This window comes from Vitis riparia, chromosome 19 (genome assembly GCF_004353265.1).
Source record: "Vitis riparia cultivar Riparia Gloire de Montpellier isolate 1030 chromosome 19, EGFV_Vit.rip_1.0, whole genome shotgun sequence".
Taxonomy (NCBI): domain Eukaryota; kingdom Viridiplantae; phylum Streptophyta; class Magnoliopsida; order Vitales; family Vitaceae; genus Vitis; species Vitis riparia.
Genome location: NC_048449.1, coordinates 18687471 through 18702365, shown reverse-complemented (window position 1 = coordinate 18702365; position 14895 = coordinate 18687471). Strand labels below are relative to the sequence as shown.

General features: G+C 30.8%; 1 protein-coding gene across 3 annotated transcripts; it reads left to right on the top strand.

The window, feature by feature from the left end:
- Positions 1-1871: 1871 nt before the first annotated feature.
- Positions 1872-9471, top strand: LOC117908680 (endoplasmic reticulum oxidoreductin-1-like). Of its 3 annotated transcripts, XM_034822347.1 has the most exons (11): positions 1872-2126; positions 3237-3365; positions 5265-5523; positions 5922-6032; positions 7249-7367; positions 7671-7730; positions 7837-7941; positions 8047-8249; positions 8545-8662; positions 8832-9016; positions 9120-9471. In XM_034822347.1, exons 1-11 carry the CDS (start codon positions 1953-1955, stop codon positions 9139-9141), a joined length of 1485 nt encoding a protein of 494 aa, XP_034678238.1. In that variant the 5' UTR covers positions 1872-1952; the 3' UTR covers positions 9142-9471. The 3 variants fall into 3 exon arrangements, with proteins under 3 accessions (XP_034678238.1, XP_034678239.1, XP_034678240.1); XM_034822348.1 differs by lacking the exon at positions 7671-7730; XM_034822349.1 differs by lacking the exons at positions 7671-7730; positions 7837-7941.
- Positions 9472-14895: the final 5424 nt, after the last annotated feature.

The window sequence follows — 14895 nt, the reverse complement described above, 5'->3', positions numbered from 1 at the left end:
CTATTTACCAAAACAATTAAACTAAATAGTGAATTGATTGGAAAAACAAAGGTATTTTCTTTCTACAATTCTATATTTTAAGAAGTGGAAAAACAAATTCTTTTAGGTTGGCATTTTAAGTTTAACATTTTAAGCCTTTCCATTCCATTTTGATCCCATTTTGAAAGGAGAAAAATGGAAAAAAAAAATTATTTTTGTTGTATTTAAGTAATTTTCCAATTATTTACCCACTTGAAGTCATATTATATTTTGTACAAGTGCATAATTGCCTTTAATTTTTGTACAAAATTACAAAATTACAAAATAATATAATATTCTTCATTATGAGGGTATAAAATAGTATATTTATAATTAATTATATTTATATTGAGTGTAGTGTCAAATATTTTAATAAAATTATTAAAATATAATTTAATATCAAATTAAAGACATCAATTATTTAATTTCATATATTACTATTTTTTAAATAATAAGATCAATTAAAGTTATATATATATATATATATATATATATATAATGAAAGTTAAAGCCGTAGTTGGTGACTATGGCTTTGACTGTTTAAAAATAGTCAAAGTCGTAGTCACCAACTACGGTTTTAAACTTAAAGTTAAAACCGTGATTGGTGACTACGGTTTTGACTATTTTTAAAAAGTAAAACCGTAGTTACCAACTACGGTTTTATGACACGGCAATTTACGTGGCGCAAACATATTAGATTGGGCATTATTTTGGAAATGAGGGTATTTATGGATTTTTTTTTTAAACATAGTATTTTGGGTCAAAGCTGTCATAAATGCATACGTACTCGCGCATCTAGGAAAGCAAAAGACACTAACCTAATTAATAAATAATAGGTTTGAGTCGTTTGACAACACTAGGCGAGTTTGCGTTCTCTCTTCTTTCACCTAAACCGTTTGCTCTGCTGTTATGAGACAAGGCAGCTACGTGTATTGGCGCGTGAGCTATATTTGCCTCATACCGCAGTTCAATTAGGAATTATAATTCTTTATAAATTAACAACATTAACTTATTTGGAAATTATAATTCCTTTTTTATTTATGTCATATTTTACGTCCATTTCACATGTATGCTCTTTTTTTAAAAAAAAAAAAACTCTCCTTTACTTTTGTGTTCTATAATCACTAATGTGTTTGATGGTAAATTTAGAAAATATTTATAACATTTTTAATATTTAATTTTTTTATTTTTCAAGTATTAAAAAAATTAAAAATATTTTCTAAAATTACTATCAAATAGGCTCTAACGGTATTTTTGACGGTGTTTTTACTTAAAAATGTTTTTAATGAAAACGTTTTCTTGAAATTTTTTTAAAGAGAATTACTTATAAAATGTTTCTCCACAAAATATAAGTCGGTTTTTCTACATTACAAACCATTTTTTAGATATTTAAAAGCATTTTTAAAATTTTATCAAACACTTAATTTATTTTTAAAAACATTTTTTTAGATAAAAAACGTTTTCTAATATCACTATCAAATAAACTCTAAAATTGGATGTATAAAACATATTTAACACTATTAAAAAATAAACAAATATATTTATATTTTATAGTTATAAAAATACCCAAAAACACATAAGTTATTATCTTATTTTTCTAATACTAAATTTATCACACAATCATTTAATTAAAAAAATTAATTATTTCTCTCTACTTTTGGGTATCATTTTTTTTTCTTGACAAATTTTATAATTCTTTCCATTTATTCTCTAATTTTTCTAAATCAACAGAAAGTAAATTATTTTGTTATTAAAAAAAAAAAAAAAACCTGCAAAAAATATGAGAAAAGAGAAAACGGAAAAGAAATTATTAGAACTCATCAAATAAGTCTACACAATGGTAACGCCCGCGAGTTTGTAACAGAACAGGCTCTTTTTCAATGGTCTCATGTCCTCAGGGGTAACTGGTAACATTGTGAGAGAGTTGGGGGAAAATGGCAGAAAGCAGAGAGAAGAAAGAGAGTAGGAGACAAGTGTGGAGGTGGTCTTTGGGGGCTCCTCTCCTTGCTGTCTTAGTGGCGACTGCAATCACCTCAATCGCTTTTCCCGAAATCTCGCTTTTTAACGGCAACACCAACGACAATCGGAAGTTCTGCCACTGTGCTCAGGTTCTTTCTTTTTCAATTTTCAATTTCAGTTTGTGGGGGTAGAGGTGGAGGTGGAGATGGTAGGTGGGGTTCAATTCTTTGAGTTGGAATGGCATGGATGCCATTTCAGTTTTGTGGGTTTGTTTTATTTTAACTGTTTCTTTGATTGTAGGATCAGGACAATGATTTGGTAGTTTGAATATGAATGAGGAAATGAATTTTTCTTTTCCGAGGTACAATGCTGTGGGTACCGTTTAGTTTCTTGGTTTTGTTTCATTTTGTGTGTTTCTTGAATTGCTCGTACATACATGCAGGCTTGAAAATTGAAGTGAGGATCAGGACTCTCTGTTTAGTTGTTTAGAAATGGTCGATGGAGTTAATTTTTAACTTCCAATGGCGTGGATTCCATTTTATGCTTGCGGGTTCATCCTATTTTGTGTTTTGTTTTTCCCCACTGTGAAAATTGGTATAAAGATCAAGACTATGATTTGGTGGTTCGAAATGGTTGAAGAGGTGTAATGCCCATGGATGCCATTTTTCAGTATTGAGGATTTGTTTCATTTTTGTGTTTCTTTTTCAATTGTATGTACATACATGCTGAAAATTGATATGAGGATCAGGACTATGATTTAGTTGTTTGAAAATGGTTGGAGTTGAATTTCTTGAGTTGCAATACCATGGACGCCATTTCAGATTTCTAGCTTTATATATATAATTATTTATTTTTATTTTCATCAGTTATACGTATATGCAGGTTTGAATCTAATGACCATGATTCGTTTGTTTGGAAGGAATTGGGGGCATGATGGGTCTCTTTGTTATAATTGAATCATTTGATTTTGCCTTTGGTAGCATTTGAACTCAGAAAATGGAGCCCTGATCCCAACTAGCGGTAAAAAGACTGAAAGAAGGTTGTTTCTTGAAATCCAAGGAATGTTCCAGAAACAATAGAAGGACATTGTTGGGTTGATTATCAGTTCTTGATATGATTTAGTTGATTGACTATCTTCATTGAAATAGGTTGACTTGATTGTTGTGTGTAATAAGTAAAACTATGATTATTAAGGCATTTGTTTTATGTAAATTTTGCAGTCTATTACCATTTTGCTAATTTTTGTGGATTTTGTGCAGGATTCGCGGAAATTCACTGGCATTGTTGAGGACTGCTGTTGTCATTATGAGACAGTTAGTCTTAATGAGGAAGTCTTGCATCCTCAGCTCCAAGAACTTGTCACAATGCCCTTCTTCCGATATTTTAAGGTATATAGCAATTAATGTTGGCTCAAATTTGATGAATCATTGAACAATCTAAAAATTTGTCTGTGATTTCTTGTTTTTGGATGGAGAATCTATTGATGGTTGCTTATTTGAAATGCTGTCCGATTACCTTTTTGTAAGTTATATATAAGTGGTTGAGGTAGCTTACTTTTGTGTTATACATAGAATGCACTGCAAGTTGAATTGGAAAATGGGTTTTCTTGGAGATTTTTGGTGAAAAGAAGGGTTTGGATTTTTAGGGATAAGTGTACCATTATTTTGTCTCTCTGTGTTTGTGCTTTACCACTAAACCGCATTGCTTGAGGGAAAGTGGCTGATGATTATTGTTCATAGGCAGGAGGATTCTTGTGTTCATGCATTGAGAAAAATGAAAGTAGCAAAGCTATGATGGATTGCAATCCCTCCCTAACGTTAAAAATGAGCAATGGACCATTTGAAGAGAAAATTTTAGAACATCAAATCTTGGGTCCTCTGCAAAGATTAGGAAAATTCTTTACAATTAGACCATTCTGTTGCTTGTTGGAAATAGATTGACTTAGCTGAGATGAGCTGTGAAGTGCATGTAGTTCTTGCCCCCCCATTGAGATGAAATTTAGTTAATGGGTAAAAGATACATAAAAGATCATTAGGAAGGATTTCTAATCTAAAGAAAGGCATGAGGTCAAAGAGGCAAATACAAAGCCTTAATATCAGGTAAAGACAGAACACAGAAGAGAAATTATAGATTCACCAAACTAAGAATGAGGAACCTTTGTTGGAAGCCTAGTTTCAACACTTCTCTTTTGGCAGTGGAGGCTTCTGATCTTATTTATGTATAAGATGAAGACAGCATGCACTGGACACAAAGTTTTGGCAAACCTCCAATGAACATAGATACTTTGCAACTTCTCTTAGTGGTTCTGGCAGAGTCTATGAAATCCTGAACATGGTTTCTTAAGGCCAATAGTAACTGCCTGGAGCTTTTCTTGTGATCCTCAGCATGGATGTTTATGTTCACAGAATAATCCCACATTTTGTGGTGAACTATCATTTTTCTGTGTTTTTTGGGATTTGGGAATGGGAAGTGTGGAATTCAATTAGAGATGGCAATAATCCAGCTCTCTAACAATTAGAAATAAGAGTAGGATTTTCTTCATCTGTTCAATGAAGACCTACAACAATTGCTTCATAAACCTTATGTTTTGAACAATGCTAACAAACTTTTCTTGAATGAACTTCTATTGGTTCTTCCCAAATAAGCCCTTTGGTTGTGTGTACACAAATCCTGTGAAACTAAATAGAAGAGATCCTTTGTGCATAATTTGATACAGTGTCCACTACATGAATTCTTCTTTGGCTTTAGTGAGTTTGAGATAAGTCATTACAAATTGGTATGGTTAACAATTTTGTACATTATTGTTTCTTTCCTTGTCATCTCTCTCTCTCTCTCTATGGATAGGCTTACACTTTCACAGTTAAAAATGGGCCTAAGGATTCTCTTTTCTCTGACACACCCCCACTCTTCAATTGAACATCTCACCAAGGTGGAATATCGGTTCCTTTTAGATGAGCACTCTGGTTCCTGTTATTGTTGCTGAGGATTAGGAATTCTTTGTGTCTTAAATCATAATGACCAATTAATAGTGATTGAAAGCAAAAAAATAAAAATAAGTCTCAGGACAGTAAAAAACTGGCAATTACTTCATTTATGTATCATCAAATCCTTGTTAATTTTGCATCAGAGACGACTTTAGGAAGAGAACTAATCAAGGATTTCTATCTACATTCACAAAGAAAAAGCAAAATTCAAATGTTATTTTATCTATATATCTTCTTTGTTTGGAATGCTTTATCACTTGTTTCTGAGTTCTTTGGAGCCTGATGTTCTTGTTCCTAAGGCAGGTTAAGCTGCGGTGTAACTGCCCTTTTTGGCCTGATGATGGTATGTGCAAGCTGCGTGATTGCAGTGTTTGTGAATGTCCTGAAAGTGAATTTCCAGAACCTTTTAAGAGCCCATTTAAACGCACTCTTCAATCTGACAATTTAGCCTGTCAAGAGGGAAAGCCACAGGCTACAGTGGATCGGACACTAGATAGTAAAGCTTTCAGAGGTTGGATAGAAACAGATAATCCATGGACAAATGATGATGAGACTGATAATGGTAAACTCTCCCTAGTTTGTTGATGAATGTGCATATTTTGTGCTGTTTATTAAGCCATGAAAGTCTTTTCCATTTGGGAGGTCAATTATTTTGGGATCTGAGGATTGGCCAATGCCTATTTCTTTCTTCTTTTTCTCCAGTATGAAACTCAGGGTAGACATCAAATAAAATAAGCATTAGTACTTGTATTTCAAAAGCATCCATTTCTTTGATCAATCAATAATCAGTGTCGGGAAATTTTCTCAAAGAAATTAAATGGGTTGGGAATGCTGGATTCAGAAAAACTACATATATTAAATGAATACTGAATGCTAACCCTGCTACAATTTCTTTAATCTTTTAAAATATGACAATTTTGTTTGGTTCTGCACAGTTGACATTCAGAATTTTTTTTGCAGCTGAGATGACATATGTAAATCTCCAATTGAACCCTGAATGTTACACTGGCTATGCTGGTCCGTCCGCCAGAAGAATATGGGATGCTATCTATTCAGAAAATTGTCCAAACCGTAAGTCAAACCTTGATTAAGATTTCTGTGGATGGCTTGTTTGGAAAATTATGATAATATAAAGATTCACACATGCATAAGAATCTCCATGTCATGTGATCAATTTAAATGATATCACTTTTTGAACAGTAGTTATTGCTTTGTTAAGAGCCAACCTAAACCCATTGCCTGGAAGTTGGTTAGTTCATACAGGGGTGTTAACATGCCTAAAATGGATTTGAATGGAAGTAATGCAACGAAAGTTTAAAAAAAAAACAAAAAGGGGACAAAAGTCTTATGTATTAACTATGTGGCTGATGTTTTCCAGAAGATGATCTTATATTGAACAACTAGGCAACCTTTAGATTATTTAAAATGAAATACTGGGCACGATCATGGAACTGAATTCTGAGCATGCATTCCCTATTTTCACTTTGAGAAGTGCCTATTCTTTTTACTAGGCAGATTTGATTAAAAACATCATTGTCCACTGATAATCAACTTCGTCTCTTTTTGTTTAGCTGAGATTATGTTCCATCTTTAGAGATATGAGTGATGGAACCTAACATCAGTACAAAGTGCTTGATTAAAAGAATCTTAGAATTAGGATGACGGACATATCAGTAGGTCAAAATTACATCAGATATGAAAATTGTAAAAAAAAAAAAAAAAATAGTCAAGGTCAAACAGTTTACATATTCTGAACTGGTAAAGCACCATATATGCAAAGGTAAAATAGTATGTTCTTCAATTAGGATTGATGTATGTGTGGCCTTCTATTCACATTCTACAGTAGATCTTAATTTTGTGCAAGAAAAACAAAAAGAAAATAGAGGTGACTAAATGTAAGTGGCACTAATGGTGCTTAATATGGGCAATTCACTCTTGTGAAAAGATCATGCAGCACCAGAGGCACACGTTGTTTCTCAGAAAAATGGTTGTGGGTATTTAAGTTCCCTTTTTTTTGGATGAGCTGTATGAGTGCAGATATTTTGGTACAGTATTTCTACTCAATCTTGGTCTTGAAAGTCAAGCGTCCTTAACTGAGAAATAAAATATTGATATCAACCATCATTGTAGGGTTTGAAACCCAGAGATATTGACATAGATATTGCTCAGAACAAGGGTAGAGATTGGTACCAAATTGTTAGGATAAATATTTCAAGCATTAAGACTTGTAGTTACTGGCTATTTTTTGATAGTATCTTTCTGAGATTTATGACTTCTTTTAATGCAGATTCACATGGAGAGACTCTCCAAGAGAAAAATTTGTTGTACAAATTAATATCCGGTCTTCACTCCTCAATCTCAATCCACATAGCTGCTGATTATCTCCTTGATGAAACTACCAACCTGGTAAGCACTCTGCCATGCATCCTGCAACAGTATTCCCTTTATAATTTCCATTTTCTCTTTTGGATCTCCTATTGTTTTTCCTTGAGGAATGGAAAAGGTTTTCAGGTGGTTCTAAAGTTGTGTTATTTATCCACTGCTGAATGCCTGCTTTACCATCATCCAATTGTCCAATCATTCAATTGGTATGGTGCTTTGGGAATTTGACTGAATGTGAATGCAATGCCAACTTGCCTAATTTTGTTTATTTTTGTGAATCATGCACTTTATCATGCAATATATGAATTTTGAAATCATTCAAACAAGATGAGCTTCAGTGCATGGCCTACTAATCAAACAGGGGTTTTGATCAAATATGCCCATAAGGTATTGGGTGATGTATGAATCTGTACCTAAGTTTGTCTTTCAAAGAATTGCAATGATGATAAACAAAGTTTAAACAGGAATGACATTATCTGGACTTCATTTTCAGTGGGGCCAAAATCTTGGGCTGATGCATGATCGAGTTTTGAGATACCCTGATCGAGTTAGAAACCTGTACTTCACTTTCCTTTTTGTTCTCCGTGCCATGAGAAAAGTTAGTATTTACTGTTTGTCCTTGTTTTGAGACCTTAAATCATATCTTATATCAATAAATAATTTCTTAATGCTCTTGGTTTTTACCCTTAAAATTGTGTTGCAGGCATCAGCTTATTTGGAGCAGGCTGAGTACAACACAGGTAACCATGCAGAGGACCTAAAAACACAATCCTTGATGACGCAGCTCCTTTGCAATCCCAAACTCCAAGCTGCATGTCCACTTTCTTTTGATGAAGCTAAGCTGTGGCAAGGCCAAAGTGGACCTGAACTGAAACAACAGTTTCAAAAGCAGTTCAAACACATTAGGTTTTTCCCTTAACCTTCACTTACTGTAGTCTGTGGGTAAAAAACTAATATAAAATGTCCATTACTTATAAGTGAAATGTCAATTGAAAAACGTAATGATTGAAAATTGGCATTCCCCTTTTCATATTGATCATATTTTAGATCACTCAATTCATTGTGAAGACTGTCGAGCAAATGCAATTTTTTTCTTTATGAAGCTTCAAAAGTACACATTTAAGTGGCTTATCTATTATTTCAGTGAGCCTTTTCTTTTGATAGTGTGATTACATTAAATAATTACATTTACATTTTGCAGTGCCTTGATGGACTGTGTTGGATGTGAGAAGTGCCGGCTTTGGGGAAAGCTTCAGATTCTTGGTCTTGGCACTGCTTTAAAAATCCTCTTCTCTGTTGATGATCAAAACCACACACCTGTAAGTCTGTCTATGTCTCTTTATAAGGAGCTCAGAAGTTATTTCTAAGCATATGGATACCAACTCTGATCTTGAAAGCTGCTCTGATATATACATATATATATATATATATGTATATACAAGGAGTTCAATGAGTCATTCTCAAGCTTTTCTGTTACTGATCTCACAGCTGCAGTTGCAACGGAATGAAGTGATTGCTCTGGTAAATCTGCTCAGCCGCCTCTCAGTATCTTTCAAACTTGTCAATGAAATCAGGCCTTCAGCTGAGAAGTTAATGGGAGGACAGATTTCTGCAGCTCCAGTTCTAGAAAACAGGCCATGGCAAAGAATATGGGAGTTCATGGATAGACTCCGGTAATTCACTAGTCTACCCTTGCATGCCATTAATTCATTTACCTGATTGTCATTCTCCGCTCTCATATCTGACCACATACATATCCTGAAATGATGTTTTAAGGTTAAGGAAGTCACCATTGTAATGGCTCATCTTCAAAAATTCTCATACTATCCAACTGTAAAAGGCGATGTAAATGACAGGAGTAGGTGAAGATGAAAACAAAGCACAGAATTTCGGGTATGCGAATGCACACATATATAGAGGTAATAATGAGGTTTGATGTAATGTGTAAGATCCATTTTTTATGAGATCAAAGGCAATATAGATAATGTGGAGATCATCAAAATTGTTCCAATGTTTTTCCCTTGTACTCAATGATAATGCCAAAACCTTGGTGGGGTTTTGTCTTCTCTTGCTTCTCACTCTTTTGTCTTGTGAGTTCAAGTTTTTCTATAGTATCGAAAAGTGTAAAGTGGTAATCAATTTCATGTTTTGTACTTTAATCTCATTCATTACCCCTTAATTCTTATTTCTTTATATTTTTGGTCAGCAAACTTAGATCAAAAGTATGATACTGAACCTGAGTTTCTATGAGCTTAGGCTTTTATTTTATTAAAAAAAAAACTCAAACTAGAGACTTGTAGAAATAAAAGTCAGCTATCATCTTACAAGGAGGGTGATGATCTTGAGTTTTCTATGTTTTAGGAGGGATTGGATTTCAAATAAATTAGCCTTTTTAAAAGCCTTGTAAGTGCCCTTTTTCAAACTTTTTGGCTCGTTGGGATATTGGAAATTTTTGTTAAGAAAAAAGGAAAATGGGAAAGAATATTTTAAATTCTTTTATTTTTTTATGAATAATGTGAAAGGTGAAATATTATTACTAATTATTTGATAATTAAATGTTGTTACATTCTTGGCTCCCTTTTTAAAAAGGATAAAAGTGGAGAAAATTTTACTATCCTCTTTTTCGCCTTTCAATTCTTTGATCCTCTCCCTCATACTTTCTTAGTTCCAAGCTTGCCTTCAAATCTTAAAATTATACTCCAATTTTCTATTGAGGTATATTAAATGTTAGATTTTCAACAAAAAAAAAAAAGAAAAAAAAAAAAGAAGGTAAAAATGCAAAATTTTGAATCATATTAAGATCTTCATCTTGGGTTTTTTATTCCATTTGGTATGGGCTCAGCCCAGATAAGGACTAGATGGTTTTGGCTAAAAATTTTAAGGGGGTTAGGTTTATGCCCAATCTAAGCTTAATTCTAGTTAAGAAACATTGTCAAATCCAACCTAACCTAGGAATGACAAAAAAAATCCATCAGGGTAGGTGTCACACCCAACAAAATCACCACCAATTTTATTTTTTTTCATGGCTAGGAATCCCTCTTAGTCAAACTTTCCCAACCGCCCCAACAAAAGCAACATCAAGATGCAATCAATCACATACAAGAATCCTTCCCACAAAACCATCAAGTTTTCCTTGCTTCCCCCATAGAGTCCTCATGGGTGTAAGCCTACCCATGGGCCCTTAATGCCCCCATCCAAGTTACGGGGCTAATAGTAGGTCCCTAGGGGGATTCCCTACAAATGAGATGGGGGCAATAGTAATAATCGAAAGAATTGATCATAAAGAGAATGTATAAGTCTAAGGGAAGGAAATTAAATAAAGAAATGAGACATAAATTAATCTAAAGGAATTGTTAAATCATAACTTGAAGTTGTATAACTAGTATCTGGTTGTAGTTTCATTGCATTTTGCAAATTTTGATAGCTTTTCTTATCGAGATTATCTTGAAATCAACAAGAAATATATAAATTTTGTAAAAGTATGCTTAGAGGAACAATATTATAATTTGTTAAGACTATGGAACAAGAAAACAACATTACTTTCAAGAAATTAGGAATATTTTAGCATAATTGTGTTTATATATTTAATAAAATTATATTTATTTAGCAACAACTCAAGAAGATGAAAATGAACCTACAATATAGCTTCATAAATTAGAACAATTGAGATTATGTAACATGTCTTATATATAAGAATATGATTAAAAATTTAGGAAATACACAATTCTTGCTAGAGTAGATAGGACATTTGAATACCTAAATAAATACATATTAAAGATACAAGGACTTATAAAACTTAGACTATGGAATGAATTCTCAACTTCTAAACTAAAATACCCTCATTATATAGGATTTAGGATGGAACTTGTTATGAATTGGTTAGAAGGGGAATATATAAATATAGGGGGAAAAAGTCTAACAAAGAAATAAGACATAAATCAACAATTTTATAGAAAAAAAATCTACATATAGGAGAGAATTTAGATACAAGATGTACATAGAATATAACTTTAGAAAAGCCAAGAAATATAGTAAATTTATAAGACGAAAATAAAAAACTTATTACAAAAAATGATATTTACAAACAAAATATAAGAAACCGAGAATATATTGGATTAGGAGGAAAAGAACCAAAAAGAGAAAAAGACGAAATAAATATTACTTGTGTGACATGATGACCATATAAGACCATAATTTTATGAACTTAAAAAATCACCAAATGAACGAAGTAGAAAAACTCAAAAAAAAAAAAAAAAAAAAAAAAAAAAAAAAAAAAAACAAACAAACAAACAAAACAAAAAAAAAAAAAGAAAAAAAAAGAAAAAACCTAATAAATGAACATTAAATAGATAGTGAAAAAGAAAAATGTTAAAATGTGTGAAGCCTAATTATTATCCTAATGGTAACATTATTTTAAGTTGGGATATTTTGGGGATTTTATTCAAGTGATTTGGTTACCCTATTTATATTATGTTTAGGTAGCCAACTTTGAGATGATGTTCTTTTCTTTTTTTGTGGGCATTAGGAGAGATAAGAAAATGTAAAAGATAAAAACTTAGAGGGTGAGACATTTTGGGATTCCCTTGTTCTCTCTTTTCATCATGGTGAAAATTTGCTATGGCTACAGGTGGACGTAACTCTCACATTAAAAGTGAACCATTATAAATCTCGTGTGTTCTTGTACTTTAATTTTTCACATTAGCTTATTGTTGCTTTCAAAGAATAGGATTAGCGTGATTTAATCCTAACAAAGAACATATTAGTCAACTAGATTTTGAAAACTAAGTGTATATAGTTTTAACTATATAACAAAGTAGAAGAAGAAGAAATTTTTATGATCATAGAAAAGGAAGAAAATCAATGAAAACCTCTTTAACTATACAAAAATTTATATAACCTTTAGAAAGTAAAACAAAATCTTATAATTTCTAGAAGGATTTAGAAAAATGATAAAAAAAAAAAAAAAAAAAAAAAAAAAAAAAAAAAAGAGATCCTCCACAAAAGTATTAACAAAAAATTATTAAAACCTTGAAAAAATAGAGGAGGCCATTAATTTTGTAGATATACCTATAAAAATAAAAGAACAACTTAATATGACAAATAAGGTAAAATCCATTATATTTCTAGTAACAATCAAATTAAAAGTATATGTTATCTTAGACATTGGAGCTAATAAAAACCTTCTCTATGAAACCTTAGTACCTAAGGAAGACCAACAAACATTAGTTTAACCAGTAGAATTAGTCTAGTAAAACCAAAATAAAAATTAACAATAATTAAGTATATATCAACTCATTAATTATAATTAATAATATAAGTTTAGTAATATCACAAAACTATCTTATATTGATGGTAACTCTTCATCCTTTTACTCTAGGATTAAATTTCATACATTTTTTTTTAGGAAAAATAACAATACAAAATAAAGTTAGTTTTCATCCTAATATGAAAACATTAATTTATACAAATACATAAAATACATCAAACGAATTTTATAATATAACCTCTCATCAAACTAATAAAATGGAAAAACAAGAAGATAGTATAATAAATAGTCATTTAGAACTTGAAAATATAAATAAGTGAACAAAAAAATCATTTAATTTAGGTAGAAAAAAATGGGTATTATTGGTGAAGATCCTCAAAAACATTAGATAAAAAATAAACAACCTATAAAATACCAATTAAAAACTTATATTTGATAGTAAAAAAACAAATATAACATATAATCTTATAGATATAAAAGAATTTAAAATTCAAATAGAAGGACTATTGCAAAATAATCTTATTAGACCAAGTTTCACATAAATTAACAACCTTTTTAGTTAAAAACTATAATGAAGAAAAATAAGGGAAGGCTAGGATGGTGATTAATTATAAAATGCTAAATGATAATACATATAATGATGCTTATAAATATCAAATAAAAATTCTTTAATTAATGTTATACTAGATTGTAAATACTTTTCTCAACCATATTGTAAAAGTGGGTTGACAAATTATGTTAGATGAAGAAAGAAAATCATGGACAACATTATCATATCCTTGTGGATTATATAATGGAATGTAATGTCATTTGAATTTTAAAAAATGTACCACAAATATTTCAACAAAGGATGAATGATATTTTTAATAAACATTCTTTTGTCTTTGTTTGTAATGATGATATTCTAATCTTTTCACACTCTTTCTAGGAGCATGCACAATATTTAAAATTCATTTTTGAAGAACTAATTAGTCATGGATTAATGGTAAGTAAAAAGAAACTAAAATTATTTAAATCCCAAATAGAATTCTTAGGGCTAGAATTAGAAAATGGATAAGTAAAATTGCAAAACGATATCGTAGAGAAAAAAAAACTCAATAAGTTCCAAGATAAGTTAGGAGATTTGAAAATCCTTCAAAGTTTCCTATGATTTATTAAATAATGCTAGACCATATATTAAAAGCCTTAGCCAATTATTGAACCTCTTTATAGTGAAACAAAAAAAACAAACCAAAAGTATTTTAAGCAAGAAGTTACTAATTTGTACAAAAAATAAAGAAACTTATAAAGCATTTTCTACCCTACATTTATCATTTGAAAGTGAATATAAGATAGTTGACTTTGAAAAGATACTACAACACCAACTAAATTTAAAGATTGCTCTCAATTTTTTTAATAGTTTTCTTAAGATCTTAGGTATTGTCTATATCTAAAATTGTTCCATATTCATATATGAGCTCTAAGGAATTAGAGGGTTCCATTTTTTTGTTTTCCACTAAGTTTGTATTTATTTATTGCACCTTACTATTTCAATATTTACATTTATAGACTCTTAATTTTTTTTTTTTATCTTCTTCTTACTAAGTCTTCTATAATTATTCCTTGTTTTTCTTCATTTTTTAGTTGAATGATAAATTGATTTACTATTTCTATATCTTCGAGTTTTTTTAACCAAATTGATTTCATAAAGTTCTTCAATTATTTGTTCATTTGTATATTTTTTACATATTATATCAATAAAATTTTCTTGGTCTATTTGTCCCACTAGTAATGTTGGATTACTAAACTTGTCCAACATTATGTTAATTTATTTCTGAACAAATTCTGAAATCTTAAGTCTTTCACCTTCCTTTGTAAGTCTTAAGGTAGTATTATAATTGATATAACTCTTTGCTAAAATTTCTTAACTTCTAGATGGTTTATATTATCTATGTTTTCTCTTTGAGTATTTTATTTGTATTCTTCTATTACTTCATTCATTATTTTAAATAATTGCTTACTAAACTTTTCAAGTATTTTACCTCTTGTTTTTCTAGATGAAGGTTCATAAGTTCTTAAAACTTGTTTATTTACATGGAGGAACTAACATATAAATTATCAATATAAAACTTTATAATTTTTTTATTTAATCAAGGTTTTTCCTATAATAAAAAATTCATTGTATGTTTTTTTTTATAGTGTTGGAGTTGGGTTTGGGTGCCCAAGTGGGTTGACCCAACCTGACCCAATAATAGAAAATTGGGGAGCAGTTTTTAGGAGTTTTAAAACTGCCCATATCTACATATT

Coding starts and splice junctions, on each gene's coding strand:
- LOC117908680 (XM_034822347.1), top strand. CDS start 1,953: ATGGCAGAAAGCAGAGAGAAGAAAGAGAGTAGGAGACAAGTGTGGAGG. Junction 2,127..3,236: donor AGTTCTGCCACTGTGCTCAG/GTTCTTTCTTTT, acceptor GATTTTGTGCAG/GATTCGCGGAAATTCACTGG. Junction 5,524..5,921: donor TGATGATGAGACTGATAATG/GTAAACTCTCCC, acceptor TTTTTTTTGCAG/CTGAGATGACATATGTAAAT.